At 37.8% G+C, this 24,674-nt stretch overlaps 1 protein-coding gene across 1 annotated transcript in view; it reads right to left on the bottom strand.

Moving 5' to 3' along the window:
• Window positions 1–5,226: 5,226 nt before the first annotated feature.
• The window catches only part of LOC137631184 (lysophospholipase D GDPD1-like), a 40,826-nt gene continuing 21,378 nt past the window's right edge, over window positions 5,227–24,674 (bottom strand). Inside the window, exons 3-7 of the mRNA XM_068362914.1 lie at window positions 24,186–24,492; window positions 23,810–23,899; window positions 19,484–19,617; window positions 17,092–17,206; window positions 5,227–7,581 (exon numbers count right to left, since the gene is read on the bottom strand). Of these exons, the coding sequence (XP_068219015.1) occupies window positions 7,435–7,581; window positions 17,092–17,206; window positions 19,484–19,617; window positions 23,810–23,899; window positions 24,186–24,492 (793 nt within the window). The 3' untranslated portion in view covers window positions 5,227–7,434. The remainder of the gene's footprint in view (window positions 7,582–17,091; window positions 17,207–19,483; window positions 19,618–23,809; window positions 23,900–24,185; window positions 24,493–24,674) is intronic.

The following is a 24,674-nucleotide window of genomic DNA, read 5'->3' as shown; positions in this document are numbered from 1 at the left end:
TATGTCTATATGGACAACTCAAAAATAAATTTTTTTGAGTTATGACGTCGTTGTCGCAAGCGAGCGATATATCTGTGCAACTTTTACGCCATCAAAGATGGAAATTTTAGTTTAAAGCACTAATATTAATTCATGTTTAATGACGCTGTATTTCATTATTGTGCTCAAGGTGGATTAAGTTTATAAACACTGACAGTGATTCATGTTTAATAATAGTGTACAGAAAAAACTTTTAAACTTTCTCTTCCTAGTGTTTATTCAAGTTTATAACCCTTTTACCCCCGGGGTATTTGGAAATTTCCAACCCTTAACCCCCAAGGGCCCAAGGGGTTATTTTTTTCCCAGCACATTTTGCAGTATATTTTTTTTAAATTGCTCTAACAGCCTTAATTTTTGTCATAGAGAGGTCAGGTTGGTCTCATTCTCTTGGAAAATGCCTGAATTTTCTCAAACAAAAATAAAAAATATGAAAAAAAATATTTTTATAGCATTTTTTTTGCAAGGACGTACCGGTACGTCCATGGGGGTAAAGGGATGGCTTTTGTGAAATGTACCAGTACGTCCTTTGGGGGTAAAAGGGATAACATGCTACACTTTTAAGCGTGTTATTAAAACAGTACAGTACTTCATTTTGTTTACTGTGTTGCTACTACATATTGTTTGTGATTATTTCATGTTTGTTATTTTTTTTCTTAAGCATGCACTTACTCCGCTGCATAAATATAGCAAATTCTCTGAGTCAGACTGGTTAACCCTTTTACCCCCGGGGTATTTGGAAATTTCCAACCCTTAACCCCCAAGGGGTTATTCTTTCTCCAGCACATTTTGCAGTATATATTTTTTTTTAATTGCTCTAACAGCCTTCATTTTTGTCATAGAGAGGTCAGGTTGGTCTCATTCTCTTGGAAAATGCCTGAATTTTCTCAAAAAATTATCAGAAATATGAAAAAAATAATTTTTATAGCATTTTTTTGCAAGGACGTACCGATACGTCCATGGGGGTAAAGGGATGGCTTTTGTGAAACGTACCGGTACGTCCTTTGGGGGTAAAAGGGTTAAATATGTATAAGTAAAAAATTAACAAATAAAACAAACAATTCATTAAGTAATTTCTTAAGGTGACAAATATCCAACCAAAATTGTGCAACACTGCCTTCCAATGATAATGACGCAATGATTAATTTTCGGAAAAATTTTCGGCCCGAAATTTTCTAAAAAATTTTTGGCCCGAAAATCGGCCGAAATTTTGCAATGCTGTACTACACAGTGGCTGATTGTATATGATCATTTAAAGTGTTTTTAACATATACAAAAAACCCTAATAAAAGCTTTTTTTAAAAAAAAAGTAATATAAAGTATAGAGGTTTACTTGAAATATGAGAATAGGTGACCCCATCCTTCAAATATAAACACGATAAAACTTTTTGTTTTTTATGCTATGAAATCTAAATAACAGAGAAGCATCAGTACAGAAATGTCAGTTTTTAAGTGAAGTAAGAGAAGTTTTCAACATTCAGCTAACATTTCTCTCACTTTTCTAGCAATATATGATACTAGCATATATCATCAATTAGCCTATGTTATCCTTTAAACTGAAATATATGTTACACAGTATGTAGAATAAAGTACTGTGCTACTAACAAACTATAAAAAAACAATGTTACACAGTATGTAAAATAAAGTACTAACAAACTATAAAAAACAAACTCAATAATTCATCATATCTTTATAAAACTTCACAAGACACTAATTTTTTTTTATAAAAAAAAATATAAATACCATACATTGATAAAATCAAGCATGTGGAAAAAATGAAATGAACAAAAATATCTCCATTATGAATATAATAAAAAGTACAAAGACCTTGTGCTGGAAATAATTCAAACATCTAATAATTCAATAACTGGGTAATTCAAGTTTTTTTTGGTAAATTGTCATAAGGAGGGGTGAGGTAAATTGTACTACTGAAATGGAAGTTAACCCTTTTACCCCCAGGCTCTTTGGAAATTTCCAACCCTTAACCCCCCAAGGGGTTATTTTTTCCCCAGCACATTTTGCAATATATTTTTTTAAAATTGCTCTAACAGCCTTAATTTTTGTCATAGAGAGGTCAGGTTGGTCTCATTCTCTTTTCAAAAAATTATCAAAAATATGAAAAAAAAAAATTTTATAGCATTTTTCTGCAAGGACATACCGATACATCCATGGGGGTAAAGGGATGAGTTTTGTGAAACGTACCAGTACGTCCTTTGGGGGTAAAAGGGTTACTGAAGTAAATGTAGGTTAAATAGACCTTAATTTATTTCCACCATCTTTGCTGTCTTACTGTGCATATATTTCAAAGAATGCATAACTATGATTTACTAGCTTACATTGTAGGCTATTATCTATTCTGCAAAAAGAGTTACTCTTATTTATGAACATTTAGAGAAAACTTATCCAGTATTTAAACTTCACAAAAAACCCATCAAATGGAAGAGTTCGTTAAACTGTTACTTCACACAAACTCATTTAGATAATAAATTTTCCAACACCTCACAAATCTTACATGGAATCTATTTCAATATGAAATGCCTTTTGCACAGTTCCTCACCTTTTTCCTTATTACTATTGACAACAAAAGATTGGGAGAGAGAGATAGAAGCTAAAACGTAGCAGATATATACAGCATATGATTCATACTTGCTGTAAGCCAATATTGCAATGCTGTACTACACAGTGGCTGATTGTATATGATCAATTAACCCTTTTACCCCCAGGCCATTTGGAAATTTCCAACCCTTAACCCCCAGGGGGTTATTTTTTTCCAAGCACATTTTACAGTATATTTTTTTTAAATTGCTCTAACAGCCTTAATTTTTGTCATAGAGAGGTCAGGTTGGTCTCATTCTCTTGAAAAATGCCTGAAGTTTCTCAAAAAATTATAAAAAATATGAAAAAATTTTTTATAGCATTTTTTTGCAAGGACGTACCGGTACGTCCATGGGGGTAAAGGGATGGCTTTTGTGAAACGTACCAGTACGTCCTTTGGGGGTAAAAGGGTTAAAGTGTTTTTAACAAATACAAAAAAACCCTAACGAAAACTTTTCTTACACAACTTTAGTTATTTCTTATTCATATTTGATATCAAAATAATCACACAACTCAGACTAAAGTTCAATTGCACAATCACTGATATTTCACACTATACAAGCATCGTCCATTTCATGATCTCAAAACCAAACGATCATAATACACAATTAGAAAACTGTCAACATATATAATAGCATGGCCCAGCTGGAGGGAGATTATGAAAATTTTATCTTTTATTCAAGACGTTTTTTTCATTTTAGAAGCTTCACAAGAAGCTCTACAACAAGATGTGTCATTACACTCATTCTTCCGTGATCAATTACAGTAATATTACGTAGTAGCTTTGAGGAATGTGACTTGATCTTGTTTTAAAAGTAGAAAAGTGATGCACTAGACTGTATATCGTAAGTATACACTGTATGTTACTTAAATAAAGCTGGTTAGTTGCAGCGTGAAGATACCACTATATGAAATTTAAGGTGGTCATAAAAGTGTCGCAAAATAAAAGCAAAGTTAAAATCGAAAATTTTTTCGACATTTTGAATCACTTGAAACATCTTCACACATCTGTTTCTACTATAAAAAAAAATCCAGTCTTTAATAAAACCTTCTAATTAAATTTCTGCTATAAACTATTTTTGCTTACAAAATATAAGAAAAGCCAAAGAAAATAAGTGCAAGTACTACTTAAAATAAAAAATAAATAGAGGAATAAATAAAAGATAAAGCCATATTAATTGAGACAATAAATAACCTACAGAAAGAACAAATGCACTTTATCAAATTACAGTCATCCATCTGCAAAAACATATAGTTTTATACGTCAAAAATAAACACTTATAAATAACCAGAACAAAGGCGGATAATAATCTCACTCAAGTTACTGAGCACCCATACAAATACTGTACCTGGCCAATAATTCATAGAGTTATCCATAGATAAAGCCCAAGCAACCAGTGGTTATATGCAATAAAGCAAATTTGTAAAATAAACTACGGTATCACAAATATAGTATAATGTAACTGTCAATTACATTTTGTATTGGTACGATACAATACATTACAGTAAACTATAAGATAATATATAGACAGAGTGTAGGTATGACAGTCAATAAAAGCACCAACTTAGGATATATCTCTCTGACACTGCAATTGAACACACGACACTTAAAACCTTCAGAAAAGACAGTAGTCAGATCTATAGTCCATTTCTTTTAGCGATGCACATTTGCACCGACTCGCAGCGGTGCCCTTTTAGCTCGGAAAAGTTTCCGGATCGCTGATTGGTTGGACGAGATAATTCCAACCAATCAGCGATCACGAAACTTTTCCGAGCTAAAAGGGCACCGCTGCGAGTCGGTGCAAATATGCATCGCTAAAAGAAATGGACTATAGTTGAATGGATTAATTATATTAAACGCAAGAAAACGTCTAAATAAAAAAAATTAATGAAGATTTTTGGAAGCTGGAATAAATAACACATAAAATTGCATACCTATGTGATTTATAAAATTAATGCCACAACTACAGTAATGTTAAGAGACAGTTTCCATATGCAAAAAAAATTACTTTTATGAATAACTTAACTGGTTAACTTTAGATATTGTTGAGATTCTTTTGTATTAACATATATCCAAGACAGTTATGAGGGGAAAGATCTGGGTTAGTGAATATGGTGGACAAAATAACTTGGCTACAATGTACTTCATGAAATAGAAAAAAAGATTACAATTAATAAGTTAGAGAATATCACAAATTTGGTTAGAGGAAACTGACCAAAAGTACAGTGTTACAAAAAAAGAAAAAAAAAGTACTGTAAAGTGGAAATGAGTATTAAAGGAGTAACATTAATCATCATTAAAATAAAAAGAAAAAAAAAGTACTGTAAAGTGAAAATGAGTATTAAAGGAGTAACATTAACCCTTTTACCCCCAGGCTCTTTGGAAATTTCCAACCCTTAACCCCCAAGGGGTTATTTTTTCCCCAGCACATTTTGCAGTATATATTTTTTAAATTGCTCTAACAGCCTTAATTTTTGTCATAGAGAGGTCAGGTTGGTCTCATTCTCTTGGAAAATGCCTGAATTTTCTCAAAAAATATTCAAAAATATGAAAAAAAAATTTTTATAGCATTTTTTTGCAAGGACGTACCGGTACGTCCATGGGGGTAAAGGGATGGCTTTTGTGAAACGTACCAGTACATCCTTTGGGGGTAAAAGGGTTAAAGGAGTAACATTAATCATCGTTAAGACAGGAATTTTCTTATCAAATGTGAAAAAATAAATTAAAACAGCTTGACTGGTTACATTCACACTTGTCCACAGAACATAACTGTGTTGCAATAATGAATTTGTCCAAACTAACTTCCAGTAATTTCAAAATTGTATCTTCACTCAACTAAATAAGAAATAACACCCCAGCTATACGGCACTAAGGAATGAATGAATGAATGAAGGAAGAGAAGTGAGGTCATATCTCACCTTATCCCTGTCCTGCAGGGACTATACACAAACACCGGAAAAAAAGGAAATTGGATATACTACTCAGTTACATCTGAGGTTAATAAATAATAATTAGTATAAAAACCCATTCTCTAATGAACTAAATATAATACAGTGTTAAAATTAGCGGTGAGATTATAAGGGACCATGCATTCGTTACATCTTATTTCTTATTTACAATCCATGAACTGTACTTCCTTTTTAAAAGGAAAAAATGCCATAGCTTCAGGCAATCTCATTAAAACCATTTCCTTTCCTTCGACATCACCTTCAAAATTCTTATTACTGACCACATCTAAGAAATAACAGCATATTTTAAGGGCACTTGATTCGTTTGACTGACAAAATAAAGCATACAATACTATGTGCATAACAACTTACTGCCCATACCACAATACAGTGGTAACTGTCCGTCTGAAAAATCATTTAAACCTTATATAAAGGTGAACATTATCCAAAGTCAATCTCAAAACCCTCACGGCATATGTTAAAAGTGTAGATGGACTAACAAACAGCAATACATAGAATAAGCTGTAATTTTTTTTTTCAATATTTTGTGCTCCAAAAAGTGATAATAAACAGTGTATTTTTACTTCCATTAAAAAAAATAATTCTGATAACAAGCAAAGAATCCCAAAGCCCCTAAAAGCATTACCGTTTTAATTCAAACGGTGTAAGGTGGTATTATAGTATGCTATCTACCGTCGAATTTCTACTATAGTATGGTATCTACCACAAAGTATGTTATCTACCGTCAATGTTAATCCTCCTGTTTGATGAGGATTATCAAACAGATTACGTACCACAAGTATATTATCCTCATTGGACTTTAATGATAGTTTAAAAATAGTTATTGAAAGGACAACATGGATGCATAATTATAAGCAGTTTGTAGGTTAGGTTAGGTTGGGTTAGGTTAGGTTATCAAGTCGGTAGTGATCCTCCTTATTAGAGGAGGATTAGCAAGTAGACCGTATTCTTAGGGATTGATGATAGGTATCATATTATAGTCAGAGAGGGGTGGTAGATAGCAAAATCAGCAGTAGATAGCAAAATCGGCGGTAGATAGCATACTATAATAGCACCCGGTGTAAGATCTAATTACATGGCTTCCTTAAAGAAAGTGCTGTAAAATGAGCATTGACTACATTACTGCAGAATTTCTACTTCAGCACACTATGATTCTCCTAATTTACATTCTATGCAGTAAACGCTATAATTTCAATTTTTTTCACACCATTGCTCATCATTTTCTGTCACTTCTACTCTAAAAAAAATGACAGTAAAACTTCCGAGCAGTCTTACCTTTATATTAGTAGCAGTGGCAGCAAGCAGCTAAGTAACCCGTCTATTGAAAGTTAATGAATACATATTTGTGGTCCACTGCTTGGATGAGGGTGCTCACAAGTGTTATGCTTAATGTAATAATATCAATAACAATTCACTATGAGTATTCAAAAGGGATGCTATTTCATCCGTTATCAGATCACTGTGAGTATTCAAGAGTTAAATAATACATATAATGTACTGTAATGTACTATAATAGTAATTGCAGCGAGCAAAGAACAATTGTGCTATTACAATACTGTACATTGCTGGTCACCATTACTTCCTAAGTTAAAATCAATTAACACTTGAGCACCCGCTTCAGGAGTAGGGAACCAAAAGAGTTGTATCAGTTTCCATTTTTGCCTAATGCCTAGAATAATTGCATAATGAGGCAAGTTGCAAAAAAATAAATAAAATTAAAGGAGCCATGCAGTTAACCTCTAGTCAAGCTAACTACATGGTGATAAGACTAAAAGTTTCAAGAAGAACCCCTTTTCTTGCCAGCTGCCAAAAACAGCATGGCAATAACTAAGTTTAGCTCAGTTTACGGTCTTGAGTATACTGTGGGTTTTGTTCCAAAAAAGCCTTCAGCTTTGTTGGGTAATCAGTCATCACACCAGTGGCTCCAGAGTCAAAAGCAAGACGGAAGTCATCTTCACTATTCATGACCCAAAGGTAAGTCTGTTGGAAACAAAGCAATATGCAAATTTCATAATACGTGCTATATAACATGAAGACATGGCTAAATATAAGAAATATTCAGTTTCATTTGAAAAGAAGGAATACAAAATTACACAGAAATATATAATTACCATAATCATAACTGTACTGTATTTATGGAATTTGACCTATGAGGCCAGGAGCTAGGGTTGCATTTCGATGCAACAGGGAGGAACCCGCACTCTAGTACTATGAAGTCAATTTAAAAGGTGGACAAGATGGTGGAAAGTAAGTGGGGAATAGAGGCAAAGAAAAAAGTGGGAGCAAAAGTATGTGGGGAATAGAGGCAAAGAAAAATAAAAAGTGGGAGCAACAGGAGGTTGAAAGGATGCTGCAAAGAGACTCAAGTAATGCCCACAGTGACCCTCACAAGAGAGAGAAACTTCAATATATGACAATTTTTAAGAAAATTGTATTTTTCCTTACATACTTCCCACTGACCAATATATAGGAGAACCTCTAGAGCATCATCGCTCTGACCAGAGTTCCCCACCCCCCCTAACAAGCCTATACCCTCCCAACCCCCTCTCCACGTGCGCGACACTGACCTCTCTTTTCCCAACATGCCATAGAGGGACGCCATCAACCATTCTACCTTGGGTCTAACCACCACTGGAGAGCTTCCCTGGTTGACTGGGATGGGGGTGTCTCACTGACGGATGTCTTGCTGCTAGAGCCTGCACTTCCTGCAGGTCCCAGCATCAGTCTTCATTGGGTTGGGGACGAGTTTCTTCAGGGACACCAGGTGCCCCACTAGCCTTTTCCACCTCTCCAGAGTTGCTGGTTCTCCATTGATGAGAGGCCTCGCTGTTTCTTTTAACCTCACGACCCTCTCAGTCCTAAGAGATAGGCAGGGCCAAGGAGGGCTCTGCCTTCCTTGGGGTTCTGATCCGGCGTTCCAGACCAGAGGAGCGGTGCTGCGCTCAAGCCAGAGAGGGCTTCGGGGGGTTATCGAGCCTTCCAATGAGGACGAGGACCCTTCGGAAGGACGACATTTCTTCGACTACCACGTCCTCTGGGCGGTCCCTACACCCCCCCTCTGAAGCCCACTCTCCGGTATCGGGAGCGCCACAAGATGGTCCCTCCCATGGTAGCGGATGCACGCCCTGGATATACGGTTCCCCTGACGAAGGGGCGATACGCCCCTCTTCCCCCTTTCGGCTTTGCTTTGCCACTGGTGTTCAGCTGAATGAGCCAAGCAACCTTGGAGCAGGTGCTCACAATTCGACATTACTGCCTGTGAGGTCCCAACCACCTTCACTGTGGACCTCCCCGGAGAAGGGAAGGTCACAGTGACTGATGTCTTAAAGTGCCTGACTGGTGAACGCCAGACCTGGGCTCAAATCCCGCTCAAACTCGTCAGTTCCCCCGGTCGCTGCAACCTCACCCTCCTTGTGAGCTAAGAATGGGGAGTCTGGCGGGAGCCCACAGCTCCATCTGCCGAGTCATCAGCAGCCAATGACCACATGTATATATGGTCAGTGTCCCGGGCATTGTACTGCTCGACTGGGCAAAGTCAGTCCCTTTCCTTTGCCACTCCTGAGCGACCTTTAAAGATCTTTAAAACCTGGCATTAATCTATACCAGGTTACAATTGAGGCAGAACGAAAGGCAGTTGAGGCCTACGTCACAATATAAGGTTACTGTAAGTAAGACAAACTTGATGTACATGAAAAAATGTATTGTCTAAACATACACTTAAGTACCTTGACCATATATATACTGTACCTGTGTATATATATACATAAACATATAATCTATATATAGACATGAAAATGAAAAAGGAAAATATCAAAATTAACGTCAACACATGCACACATAGAATGTATACGTACGTGCAAGCTACAAGTATGCATGTCAAACATACTTCAACGTATGCACATATATGAGGCAAGAAACTGATCTTCTCTATGAAAATCAGAAGCAAAAAACATGAAACCCAATGATGAAAAACTAAATCCCAGAAGAAATTCCTTTATCTAAAGTGACAGATTGACCCACACTAATCATAAATAATGAAAGTTATGGGTATGTGCATGTTTCTACAGTACAACCTTCAATCAAGGAATATGAAAATGTTAATACTTCTTAATCATTCCTTCTTCATACATGAATCAGAATGAAGTATACGTTCCACAGCATGCCCCTGCACCGGAACATCTGGGATGATGTTACTGGAATAAAGGGACAACGGTCTCTCAGTCTGTACTCCCCTTGCTCCCTGCTTTGGGCGGGGATAGGCGAAGATCCAGAACACTTGGAGGGACAAAATCTCTTGGAAGAAGAACTGTCCTTCTTCCAAGAGATATTGTCCCTCCAAGTGTTCTGGATCTTCGCCTATCCCCGCCTAAAGCAGGGGCCAAGGTGAGTACAGACTGAGAGACTGTTGTCCCACATGGGACAGGTCCATTGACCCCACGAGGAGAGACCGGCTCCTGGGAGCCGCTGAGCGTAAGCTGGGACCGTCATCCTATGAGCGGATGGGGGAACGTCTATTTGTGGCTGGACGGAGGTCGCACCCACGGTCGGCGGGTAGAAAGATGGGTGGCCGACCTGCCCTCAACACTCCCGCTATGACTATGAGGGGAGATCTCCCGGCCACAGATGAGAAAATGCGAGGACTCGACCGGTCGCATTACCTCCTCTGCCACTATGGGCATCCCTGGAGACAAAGTTCCCAAAACACTGAGTACTGTCAAACACGCCTAAGAAGGATGAGACCCACTAACCTTCCACGAGGGCGACCTGTCCTTCTTCGACTTGTTCCGTATCATAGTGGCCTGAACAATCTTACCCTTCCTCGAGGGGGCATACGTCTCGGGGGACACACATGACCCCGCCAAGAAGTACACAAAACATGAGGATCGACCTCTACATGTGAAAAGGAAACTGCACACAACTTTCCCTTAACAACTGCAGATTCCACTTAGTGAACGTTCCCGTTTATGCTTGGGCAACGACGTTGCACACGCACAGATTCCATATACAGTAAAGAGATAGTAGTAATTATGGAACAACTCAAGTAACACACACTACGAGCACAAAGGAAAAACTTTAGCGATCACAAGAGATGCAGACACGCTGACAACCAGAGGAAGAATGGATGATAGTGGCCTGGGAAGGTCAACTGAGGCGTCCCTTTAAGCCATGCTGGGAAACAAGAGAAGTCAGGGTCGCACACGTGGAGAGGGGGGTTGGGAGGGTATAGGCCTTATTGAGGGGGAAAACTCTGGTCGGAGCATGTGCACTCTAGAGGTTCTCCTATATTTTGGTCAGTGGGAAGTATTCATGTTGGAACAAATAAAAATTAGGATATAAGGGTATAGTGATAGTTACTACAACTTAGAAGACAGAAACCAAAATTATTTTTTATTGGTTAAAGTGGTCTGTGGTCTCCACGAGCTTTCCTATGAATGGCTAGAACAGGGAATCCAATACGATATGATTACTAAAAAAATATTGTTCCTCTGCTCTAAGATCAGTGTAGCAACATGCAAAGCATGGACTCAGTTTGTATAGGAGAGATGGCAAGTTCAAGCTCATCTGAACCTTGCCACGGCACCTCATTAGCTGAAAGTTGTCTGCTGCTATGAGTGACGTCATGCACAGCATCCCAGAAAGGAACCATCGTTCCCACTGTACCTACATTACAACAAACGATCAATCTCCATTCACATGTAGTTATCAAAGGATACACACAGTATCTTTGTGTGATCAATCATTTCAAGAACATTATCAAATTAAGCACCCGTATTCAGGTTTCATCTTCCTCTCATGGCTTAATTATCAAATATAAGCATGCTCGTTTAGTGCTGGCATTCAAATAATTGTGTTTGTTTCTTGATCTTCAAACATTTTTGTGTTGTTTCCTATAATTTCAAAAGTACATTTACTGTCCAAGTCATTTTGTCTCTTAGCAACGTGAAAGGGGGCTTGTTGATTGCCGGAGCTGTTTTGGTTACTGTACTTCATTTCATTACCAACGAATTCCAAGGTACCGAGTGAAAGACAAACCTTGGTGCAATGATGACTGTAGACATGCTTATTTGGAGGGGCATGAGGCCTATCATCTTTGGAAGGGTAACAGATCAGATTTGACTTAGAATAACTATACAGTACTTAGTTTTTGCTCAGAGTTTGTGCTTTAAGTTCCTTCAACTGAAAAGGAATACAATTTAACCATAAAAGAAACCCTTTCTGGTACAACACAGGAACATAAGTGGTAAGCTATTCTTTAATTTTCACTATTTGGTCTAGACACAGCAGTTTGTTTTTTATCTAAACCAGATGGCTCTGTCATGCACTGTCCAAAGGAAAAGGCTGATGTGTTTAACAGTAAGCAGGGTAATGCAAATCTTGATATTTCTCATTCCTGTTTTCCTGAGGCTAAACTAACTAGTTCAGCTTTTTGATCTCGTGAAATTAAAGCTCTCTTGATGGACCTTGATGCTTATGGAAGTATAGACAAAAATTTTATTTTTCCTTTGTTTTTTATAAACATTGCAGTTTTCTTAGCTTAAAAGTTAAGTTACTTTGTGCAAGTTAGCAAGAAGAGGTTCTTTTACCACTTGTTGGAGAATTGGTAATGTTACTCCATTATGTATATGCATATATGGTAGCTCAAGTCCAGCTGATCACCACCCAATTTCCATTACCATCATATCTAAAGTTTTTGAACGTCTTCTAGCAAAACGTCTAAATAAGTTGGCTGAAGGTAATCATCTGTTCCCTAGTCTGCAATTTGGTTTTCGTAAAACCCTTGGAGCATGTGATGCCCTTCTTACAATCACCAATGCTGTACAGAAATCCCTTGATTGTGGTCAAAAAGTTCGTATGATTAGCCTTGATTTAGAGCTGCCTTTGACCGAGTTAAACATAAGGCCCCTGTATTCAAAATAAAACAGTTGGGAATGGATGGATCTTTTCTCAGCATCATTATTGAATGGTTAAGTAATAATTTGCAAAGAGTTACTATTGATGAGCACCACAGTGAATATAGGAATGTGATATCTGGTGTACATCAGGATAGTGTTCTTGGCCCCTTACTTTTCACACAGAATTATATACAAATGACATGGTTTGGCCTAGAAAACAAGCTTGTTGCATATGTAGATGATGCTATTCTCTTTGCATCACAAGCACCCGGTACAACAGAGATAATTGTCACACAGGTTCATGCTCCACTTGCCTAACTCCAAAGGTACCACTTAGTGAACGAATAAGGTCACTCACTCCTAAAGGAAGAGTGATTTATGAAAATCACAAGGAACTTTTAATGAAAGGCTTTCATATGTAATTATTGTCTTTCCCTTCTTCTTAAGGAAGAAGTGTCCGAAGAGAAAGGAGAAGGGAGAAGGGTGAAGAGGTTGACGGAGTAAGTAAAGAGAGCGAACTTCTTGTACTTCCCCATTCAACCCTTTTTCCTTGCTGTAAAAGAGGAATCATGGTCTTGGCAATTGATAATGACTGCTCTCCCTGGTCTGGGCAATTGATAATGCCGCTCTCCCTTGAACGTGCAACATAAACCACTATACGGGGATTCATGTCACACTGCATTTTACAGGGTTCACCACCTGAGAAACACCAGCAGTGCCAGGCACTTCCATACAAATAATTTTCATTATCGCCCTCTTGGGTATCAGTGACATAATCTGAATCAGGAATCCCCTTTCCACGGCAGAGAAATTCTTGTGAAAGGAGAGAAATTATGCCCTGAGTTTTATTGTTTTCCTAATTGGAAGAGAGAAAAACACTACAAAGGGAGGAGGGCTACTGACAGTTCCCCCTCATAATGGTATACAACAAATGGGGATTCAAGGATTTTTAGCCTGATAAGAACAAAGTTCACTTAAAGCAAATGGCCACCTTTTGGTGTGCTTCCGCTTACAAGGAAGAGCACTCGCTAAAAAAATTGCTGCTGACATCCCTATTATAAAGGACAAAAGGTTTATATATATGTAGGAACAGCTAACACTTGCTTACCCTTTCCCTCTAATTTCTCCTCTTGCAACCACTTTCAAACTGTTACTAGTTTTTGCAGTTTCTTTTAGTGTCCCTGATCAGCTCAGTTTCCTCTGTAAAGGTTAATCATTCTGCAGTCCATTCTTCACTAACTTTCCTATCCAATATCTACTGTCTGTTCATTGACCTCTTACATCACTTTATCCATTAGATGTTGAACAGCCACGGAAACATAACCTATTCTCATCTTAGGGCCACTTTCACAACAAACCGTTATTCTTCTGCTTAAATACTCCAACACATGCTTTGCTTCCATCATAAAAATTTTAATTGCTCTCAAAACTCTTTCTTCAATACTAGGTATTTTAAACACCATTCATATAATCTCTATATCAATTCTATCTAACTTTTTCTAGGTTAAAGAATATCAAATACAGCTTATACCTTTCACTTTGAATGAAAATTGCCTTAGACCTATTTCATAAACACATGATCCACACCCATTTCCTTGTCTAAGCCAACAACATTTTTCTGTCTCGTGTGTTGCTTTCTTGATCAAGATCCCAGGAAATAACCCACTCAATTACGCTATCACAACAATACCTCAGCCTCTCATTTTAAATCCCCCCAATGCTCGTTTATTTCTTTTCTTCAATTAAAAGTCACATTTCTTACATTATCACTTCCCAAACATTCTCAGCTCTACACTAACCCTTTCAAAGCTTGCAGCACTCAACTCTGCCTATTTTAACCTTTTTACCCCCAAAGGACGTACTAGCACGTTTCACAAAACTCATCCTTTTACCCCCAAAGGACGTACTGGTATGTTTCACAAAACTCATCCTTTTACCCCTATGGACGTACCGGTACGTCCTTGCAAAAAACTGCTATTTAAATTTTTTTTTGCATATTTTTGATAATTTTTTGAGAAACTTCAGGCATTTTCCAAGAGAATGAGACCAACTTGACCTCTCTATGACAAACATTAAGGCAGTTAGAGCAATTTTAAAAATATATACTGCAAAATGTGCTTGAAAAAAAAATAACCCCTGGGGGTTAAGGGTTGGAAATTTCCAAATAGCCTGGGGGTAAAAGGGTCAAGTCTTTCATATTCAACAAACCATCAAAATACTCACTCCATTGACCATGAACTAAATTACCATAAGGCAGCCTCTCTCCACTTACATCTATTCTAAAATCCATTAGTTCATTATCCTTTATATTTACTATCCTGCAGAACAACTTCTTATTTACCTAGTTATTGTTTCCCTTCTTCCCTCTATTTTTATAATTGGAGAATTTTTTACCTCACTGTATTATTGATCATCAAAACCAGCTTCCTGTATGTCTGCGTATGCCCTTTTCCTCTTATCGTGCAACTGGCCCTCAAATGTCTTTTTTTTCCCACTAAACCTTAAATTTCCTCATCCTACCATTACTAAATTCATTCCTTATTCCTACCCTCCTATACAATCAAACATTCACTACTCCACCCCTGACCCCATCTTGGGATTTTGCAAACTCCTTAGCCATTCCTTCCATATATTCAAATTTCTACCATAAAGAGAGTCCTACCTGTATACACACATAGAGATAATTTTTCACATTGATATTGTATATTCATATAAGCCATAAATCCTCTTAATATCGAATTAACTCTGCTATCAAGCTTTGATCTTACCCAAACTCTTGTATAGTGAAGCCTTGTTTTGTTGCCAAAAATGAAAAGTTAAGTGATAGAATTTGTCCAGCCTTAAAATGTCTTTGGCTCAGCATTGAGTTTGGTTCTTGTGCAAAGTAGAACAATCACAGTCACAAAAGAAATATAGACTGCCTGCAAAATTACCACTGAGACATATGCAGCAATTGTAACAGAAGTGCATGCTTAGTTCTGAGGAATAAAAATGGGAAATTTCACTCCTTGAGCTGAAAACTTTATAGGAAATTTCTCCTCTTAAAATTTCATGCTAGGAAATTTCTCTTCTTAAAATTTCATGCTAGGAAATTTTTCTCCTTGAACTGAAAACGTAATGCTAAGCCTTACCTATTTTTAATAGATTACTTAATGATGCCATGAATAATGAAAATGACACTCTTTGAGCAGAATAAATAAATAACAAGCATCTCATGTATATTGAATGCCTATGTGTGGCATGTAGAAGAATAATTTTGTACAACAGTAACTATAGTAATGTAACATCTGGTGTTCTAAGGGTAGTCTTCTCATCCCATATAGATAGAATCAATACGTAATTTGTCCTGGAAAACAAGCTTGCTGCATATGCAGATGATCCTACAGTACTCTCTTTGCATCAATTCCATATCCCTTTATAGAAATCTAGTTATAATTAGGGATAGTGCAAATCATGGGTGATGAATTTGAACTCTAACAAAACTCAGAGTATGATTGCAAGAAGGTCAAGAACAGTGGTTCTTCATCAGGGTAGGAGAGACTCTTTAGCTGTGGTAAGCAGCTCTCCTAGGAGAAGGACACTCCAAAATCAAACCAGTGTTCTCTAGTCTTGGGTAGTGTCATAGCCTCTGTACCATGGTCTTCCACTGTCTTGGCTTAGAGTTCTCTTGCTTGAGGGTACACTCGGGCACGCTATTCTATCTAATTTCTCTCTTCCTTGTTTTGTTATAATCTTTATAGTTTATATAGGAAATATTTATTTTAATGAAGTTGCTATTCTTAAAATATTTTATTTTTCCTTTTTTCCTTTCCTCACTGAGCTATTTTCCCTGTTGGGGTCCGTGGGCTTATAGCATCCTGCTTTTCCAACTAGGGTTGTAGCTTAGCAAGTAATAGTAATAGTAATAGATTGTTGCACAATGTAAATTTAACTACTGTAACATTATTTAAATTATAGTTGTGATCCTTGATTGCCTATTTACGTCTGAGAAACAGCTCCCGTCTTCCTCAACTGCACAAAAATTAGTATATTGAGAAAGTCTTGTAATCTTGATTAATCTATTCAGATTAAATCAAAGACCTCTCGCACTAAGCAGTTGGGTACTATAGGTTCTGGGTAACTTCTCTAGACACAGTGCTTTCTCGCTATACCTTTTTATAAATTTCCTTCATTTCTTTTTATTAACCCTTTTACCCCCAGGCTATTTGGAAATTTCCAACCCTTAACCCCCAGGGGGTTATTTTTTTCCCAGCACATTTTGCAGTATATTTTTTTGTTAATTGCTCTAACAGCCTTAATTTTTGTCATAGAGAGGTCAGGTTTGTCTCATTCTCTTGGAAAATGCTTAAATTTTTTCAAAAAATTATCAAAAATATGAAAAAAAAATTTGTATAGCATTTTTTTGCAAGGACGTACCAGTACGTCCTTTGGGGGTAAAAGGGTTAATGATTGCTACATGAGGGGTTTTACTTATCCTAAGCAAGGGTATTATCAAAACTTTCCTGACAATACCTTCAATGTTATTACTTTGTGCAAAAGATAGAATAACAGGACATTCATTTCATATCTTCAAAAAAATACCAAATCAAATCCTTACCTGGACTCCACGTTTTGCCAGATGTTCAAATAAACATCGTCTGATAAGCAATGCATTTGCAGCATGGGCAACAACAGAGTGCCACCATTTATATCCAAAGTGGTAGTTATAAATCCTGTGGAGAAAAGAGACAAATCAAATTATTCATTGTTCAAACTTACATCTTTTCAAGAAAATCAAAACAAGAACTTAATCTATATACATACATACATATACCATGGCACTTCCCCCAATTTTGGGGGGTAGCCGACATCAACAAAGAAACAAAAAAAAAAAAGGGGACCTCTACTCTCTACGTTCCTCCCAGCTTAACAAGGGACTCAACCGAGTTCAGCTGGTACTGCTAGGGTGCCACAGCCCACCCTTTTCCGTTATCCACCACGGATGAAGCTTCATATCGCACAATTAAATACAGTAATTACTGGAAGTGATATGTTATAAGTTTATTCAACAATCAATCCATTCAAAATGCTCTGAGGAAGAAATGGAACCTTTTCAATTCATACAAGTTATACATTTCTCAACAATGGACCTCAAATACAGGGTTCAAGAGAAAAAAATTAGTATTCTTGCATAATACTGTACTTTGCAGAAATCAGAAGCACACATAATTCAAATGAAAATTTTCACAGAATTAAAAGAGGACTAGAACTAACTTTAGTAAGCCCTTGAAATTCCAGGGTTTGAAATTTGAAGGCACGCCCTGGCTTTCCATACATTAGTATTTTTTTTCCAAAAATAAATTCAAGTATAAAGAAAAATCACAAATTTTTAAGTAATTTGTATTTTTCCTAACATACTTACCTAGAACTACCTTCTTAGGAGTTACTGGTAACTCTACCTAACCGACCAGCTTTTTGTATAGTTTATCCTCTTCCCGTTTTCTACGGGGTCAGCAATACAAAATACAGAATAGTCTCAACAGAGAAGACAAACACTCATTATTGCACAAAGGCTTGAAAATTCACTTACATATCAAAAGTAGTCTCAACTTGACTCTTCCCTGAGCTTGCTATGTTGTACAGTATTTAGTCTTATATAACTCAATGGTTTGAAGTCTTTTCAGTTAAGGTTGTCTCATTCTTATAAGATTGTGAATATATATAACCTTCCAGTCGACATCAGCTTTGCTTCGCTTACCATGATTTTCAGTCCTCTCTTCTCCTTTACTATACACTCTTTCATACAAACCCTTTCATTTTCTGTGGTTAACACTAAGTCATTATTGACACTTCAAATCCATATTTTAAAATTCCTCTAACATTAAAACTATTTCATCCCTGGACAAATAACTAAAATCAATTTTATCTCCATTAATATTACTCAGAAGAAAATACAAAGATTACATTTGCTGCTTCCTCCGATGCCTTAGATGACCGCGGAGGAAGCAGCAGTAGGGGATTCAGCATTATGAAGCTTCATCTGTGGTGGATAATGTGGGAGGGTGGGCTGTGGCACCCTAGCAGTACCAGCTGAACTCGGTTGAGTCCCTTGTTAGGCTGCAGGAACGTAGAGAGTAGAGGTCCCCTTTTTTGTTTTGTTTCATTTGTTGATGTCGGCTACCCCCCAAAATTAGGGGAAGTGCCTTGGTATATGTATGTATGTATGTACATTTACAATATGAATTGGAAACTTGTCTACAAAAAGGTTCCCACCATACATATAAAGCATAGGTCAAAATTTCCCTTGCTTTAGCATTTGCTACTACTGTTCATCTCTTATAAGGGAAACTCAATTTTCATTACTTAGTAAGCCCATTGTTTTCAGAGAAGAATTGTTAACAATTTCTTCTGCTGTTACAGTTTAATTCATTGAAAATAAATCTCTACAAAAGTTTGTAATTTTCAGTGACTGGAGGTGCTAAAAATTATTCTGCAAACTACAGGTATTCTTGTGTGTTGGAAATTAAAAACACATTTTGTAAATCCTATGAAGCTGACACAAATAATGAGCTATGATGGAACCCTTCTCATTTTAGCTTGGGAGGAAATTATTGACAAGTTGCAGCACTAGAATAAATAACAAGAGCTGACATGAAAATTCCTAAAAATTAATGTGACACTAAAGTCTATCATATTTGATAAATGAAGTAAAAAATAAAACAGAATTTGAAGTGTTCAGATGTATAACTGAAGAAACGACAAGATTTCCAAAAATTAGATTTTGTCATGTAGTACCATGTTAATTTTTCCGCTCATAATAGGTAGTAGGTTGACCAGGGCACCAGCCACCTGTTGAGATACTACCACTAGAGTGTTATGGGGTCCTTTGACTAGCCAGACAGGAATACATTGGATACCTCTCTCTGGTTACAATTCATTTACCCTTTGCCTATACGCACTAATCCAAATAATGAATTATAAAGAACTATAAGCATTAGAGCAAAACTTACTTCATCATGACAACTGGCATAAAAATTTCCAAGTGTGTCTCCTTGAGTGGCACAAAGGGTAATATCCCAGTGTACAACTGAAGCAGCATCAAGCAAACTCGCCGGGCACTAAACAAGAGGCACATGTTGGGGTTCTGTAATAAAAAGATACAACTTTTCAAAATATAAACAAAATAATTCAACTCCATTTGTAATCAGTATTCAAAAGAGACATAAAAAGTTTAAAAGTATATATATCTTCCCATCTATTTAAAATAAATATTCATGATTTCAATGTAAAAAGAAAAAATCTTGCACTAAACAAAAAGAAAAGCATCTTAATTCTACATACCTTAACAATGACAATACTTTAAAAGTACGGAATAAAAATTTATACCCTCAGCTCTAAATTAAAGTAACTACAGTGCCACATAAATAACTAAAACAAAGCATTGTAGACTAAAAATAAGGCATTTTCATAATAAAATATTGCTATAAATCACAAATTTTAAGTAATTTGTATTTTTCTTAACAGTACTTACCTCGAACTACTTTCTTAGGAGTATCTGGGATCTCCTCCCTATCCGAATTTTGCGCAGTCCCCCCCCATATCTCCGTTTTCCCTTGTCGGAGGGATACGTGCCCTGAGGCGACCCGGGGTCAGCGCGTGGGTGCACTACTGGGTCGTTGTCGTTAGTAAGCATATGGGTCTCTACCTCGAACACTTGTAAGGCACCCGGGGCAGGATGGGTGGGCAATAACCCGAAAGTAGTTCGAGGTAAGTACTGTTAGGAAAAATACAAATTACTTAAAATTTGTGATTTGTTCCAACACGGAGTACTTACCTCGAACTACTTTCTTAGGAGACTTACACTTTAGGAGGCGGGGGTGGACTTACAGGCCGTAAGACCCACCACTACCATCCAAGGGCACGGGACCTAGATAGGCAGCTAGGTCCAGACGACATAAAGACCAGGGTAGGAGAGTCAGGGGAAGCACGCAAAAGTCTACCTGTTTGTATAACCTCACCTTTATAAATAATCCGAGCATGGGCTTCCAAAACATCCATCTCTCACATGGGAAGAGGGAAGGGAAGGGAAAGGGAAGTAAGGGGGGAACCTGTGTCGCTCGCAATTACTTCTCTCGCGCTACCCAGGGCCGTAGCTCTAAACTTGTTGAAGGGCGGAAATCACTGGTCCAATGGAGAAGGAGTCCAGGGACTTCCTCATGCAGTCTTTCAGGTAGTGGGCCGTAAAGGTGGACTGCATGGACCATGTGCCTGCTCGCATGATTTGGCCCACTGCCATGTTGCTGTCAAAGGCCAAAGAAGTGCTAAGACCTATAATATTATGGGGTCGCGGGATACCAGGGACTGCAGACCCCTCACTGGCGTAAACTCTCTTGATGACTTGCCGAAGCCAGAAGGAGATTGTGTTCTTCGACACGGCCTTCTTTACCATGCCTGAGGAGACAAACAGACTTTTGATGGCCGGCCGGAGTCTGGCTGTCCTGCTGAGGTATTTCCTGACAGTTCTCACTGGGCACAGGAGCAAGTCTTCCGGGTTGTCCGAGCGAGGGATGGCCGGGACAGAGAACCCCTCGAACCTCGGGTCTGCGTTTTGGCCACAAACTCAGGCAGAAACTTAAAGGATAGGTCCTTCCACCCTTTCGAGTGCGAGACCTCGAATGACAAGCCGTGGAACTCACTCACGTGCTTGGCTGAGGCCACTGCCATCAAGAACACCGTCTTGAGGGTGAGGTCTTTATCTAGAATATCCTTGAGGGGCTCGAAGGGAGGCCTTGTCAAAACTTTGAGAACCTTGGCTACGTTCCACTGCGGGACCCGAGTGGCGCGGAGGGAATAAGACTGCTCGAAACTTCTAATGAGCATGGTAATCTGGCGAGAGGCCCCCAGGTCGATGCCTCTGAGCTGAAAGACCTGCCCCAGGGCTGCTCGGACCCCCTTGATGGCTGGAATGGAGACCCCCAGGTAGTATTTTCTTACTACCTTTCCTCACTGGGCTATTTTCCCCTGTTGGAGCCCTTGGGGGGGAGAGAGAGAGAGAGAGAGAGAGAGAGAGAGAGAGTCCAAGAAGGGGGAAAGAAGTTTGGCACCCTTCCATGCCAACTGGTAATGTTTGTTCAGCTAATACGATAATTTTAAGTGACAGTGTTTCTTCCCGTTATGGGATAACTCTCAGTACTTACTCCTCCCGGTATAAGACCGAGCAAAGGTGAAAGATGGAGAAACATGCATACCAAGTATCCAGACACCTCTCTAATGTTTTGCACGCAACTGGACAACTTTTGGCACTCAGGACGGGAGGTTGCTGGTACCACTCTGTCGCTCCCTTAGGGAGAGAAATGCTGAGAATCTTGCATATGTAACTCCTTTCCATCAAACTTTCTGGACTTCTTTGATGATGTCTTCTACTCGGTATTTTTCTGGAAGTAGCAGTGAAGACTTTCTAACAATGAGGCAGATGAGATCGCGAAGACCATGAAAGTTAGAAGGGTAGCACCCATTCCTTTCACGCTCGGAGGCAGTAAAAACCTCCTTCCTCTGATGGAACACATCGATGTCTAAGGAATACCAACTTCCTCAAGATTACATGGTCATTGTTGCCACAAGGCCATACTTGCGAGGGAATAAACAAACGGAAATGCTGCCTAACAGGCTAACAGGAACAAGAATGCTGATATTGGCAGGTTTGCACAGATAACTTTCTCACAGCTACAGTTTTTGGGATGTAACTGCAGAACCTTCCTAAAAATCCCTCACACACTATAATCTGCCAATACATTTATCTAAATAAGAGAGATCGATCCCCGCCCAGGGCCGTGAGTTTAAGCTGTTTACTGGGGAGGCTACTGCTGTGGTAGGGCACCACAGTGGGGGGTTGGGCTTGCCCGGCTGACGTTCTGGTGAGCATCTATTCTGATGGAACTGGAACTGAAACCAGACACCTTTAACCTTTAAAACAACAAGATAAGGACACCGTTCAGTAGTGCAGTATATGTACTGTCTGGTGGCTGCTCGGTGGCCTGTTGGGTGGGGGATTTTACCAGCCACACAGCTTTATCTACCACCATCTTGTTATAAGTTTTAACACCTGTTAACATCTGTGTTCAGCTTTGCTGAAAGCATACTCCTATTAGAGGACAAAGATTTGTATTTGAGTAGAAACAAATAACATAAATTCTAACTTTGTTGATACTTAGGAAAAGAAAAAAACTTTTTTTTTAACCCTTTTACCCCCAAAGGACGTACTGGTACGTTTCACAAAACTCACCCCTTTACCCCCATGGACGTACCAGTACGTCCTTGCAAAAAACTGCTATTTATTTTTTTTTTTGCATATTTTTGATAATTTTTTGAGAAACTTCAGGCATTTTCCAAGAGAATGAGACCAACCTGACCTCTCTATGACAAAAATTAAGGCTGTTAGAGCAATTTAAAAAAATATACTGCAAAATGTGCTTGAAAAAAAAATAACCCCCTGGGGGTTAAGGGTTGGAAATTTCCAAACAGCCTGGGGGTAAAAGGGTTAATCACACAATCCACATGATAAATCCCATATCTTGAGGACAAGTAAATGTATAAAATTTAGACCACATGGTCTACCAATAGGACCAAGGTGGACATTCAGTGTCATCGACAAATAAACTGATGAATGAATGTTAAAAATAGTTATATTTATCAAAAAATAATACAGACAAGAAAATAGAAATTCATACGAACTATGTATATATCTATACACGCTTGGAAATTTATGAATATAAAAGAAATTTACAGGTAGCAAAATTTATAATAAATTGAAACACAAAAACCAAAGCAAGAGATTTTAGATGAAGACTACACTGTACTTCCTCATGTTAATCAATACAGTACACTAATCAGGAACAACACACTAGAATGTGCCTAAATATTGTAACGAGCTCAAAATAAATGTAATAGTTATATAAGTTTAACCCTTTTACCCCCAGGCTATTTGGAAATTTCCGACCCTTAACCCCCAGGGGGTTATTTTATTCCCAGCACATTTTGCTTTATATTTTTTTTTAAATTGCTCTAACAGCCTTAATTTTTGTCATAGAGAGGTCAGGTTGGTTTCATTCTCTTGGAAAATGCCCGAATTTTCTCAGAAAATTATCAAAAATATGAAAAAAAAAAAATCTATAGCATTTTTTTGCAAGGACGTACCGGTACGTCCATGGGGGTAAAGGGATGGTTTTTGTGAAACGTACCAGTACGTCCTTTGGGGGTAAAAGGGTTAATTACTGTATCATCAAATTCAGACACCACATCAACTCAGATTGGAGTACAGTATTATAAATACAACTTACCTCTTTATAGCATTTCAGGGTAATAGCATCTCTTACGTTACCCCACACAGTAATGTGTTCACGGTGGTACTTCTTAACCAGCTCACTAACCTTTGAAATATACAAATAAAAAATGAAGGCCATGTAACAAATCTATTGTAATTACTTTTTCTGGTACAAAAAAATAGAATTTTAATAAAATTTGTTTTTGTTATTTCTATACACACCTTATGTTCACATTAATTCTCTTTGGGAAACTCAGATTTATCGATTTTTTTTTATTTAAAGGCAAATTATCAAATCAAATTTATAGCCCTCTGCAACATATATTAGCATAACCTATACAAATATTTTTTCTTCAAAAGGTTTGATACTTACTAAAATAAAAAATGCTCACCTTTTTAATCAGTTCATTGCTGTCAATCTTTATGTCAATATTAATAGGTGTATTGGGGAAATTCTGGAAAGCCTCTTCCAGTAGGGGAAATTTCCGATCCTCGGATTTACTGCTAAATTTGATGCCAGGCATAAAATCAATTGGGATTTCCTCTTTGATGGGTGGTAAATCAACATAATTGTACTCTGATATAGATCCCGTAAGCTCGGTTCTGATGTCTAACACGGAGTCGTGGCAAACGACTACATGACCATCTAAGGTAAGCTGACAGTCCAGCTCCAGCATGTCTGTTCCGAGATCGACTGCACTGAAATAATAAAGGGAGGATGATAAGGAAACATTTATGGAAAACAGAGAAAATTAAATATAAGAAAATGTTTCTGATGATTAAATCTTAACCCTTTTACCCCCAGGCTATTTGGAAATTTCCAACCCTTAACCCCCAAGGGGTTATTTTTTTCCCAGCACATTTTGAAGTATATTTTTTTA

This window comes from Palaemon carinicauda, chromosome 39 (assembly GCF_036898095.1).
Source record: "Palaemon carinicauda isolate YSFRI2023 chromosome 39, ASM3689809v2, whole genome shotgun sequence".
Classification (NCBI taxonomy): Eukaryota; Metazoa; Arthropoda; class Malacostraca; order Decapoda; family Palaemonidae; genus Palaemon; species Palaemon carinicauda.
The sequence above is the reverse complement of the archived record's forward strand: the minus strand, read 5'-3'. Positions and strand labels throughout refer to the sequence as shown.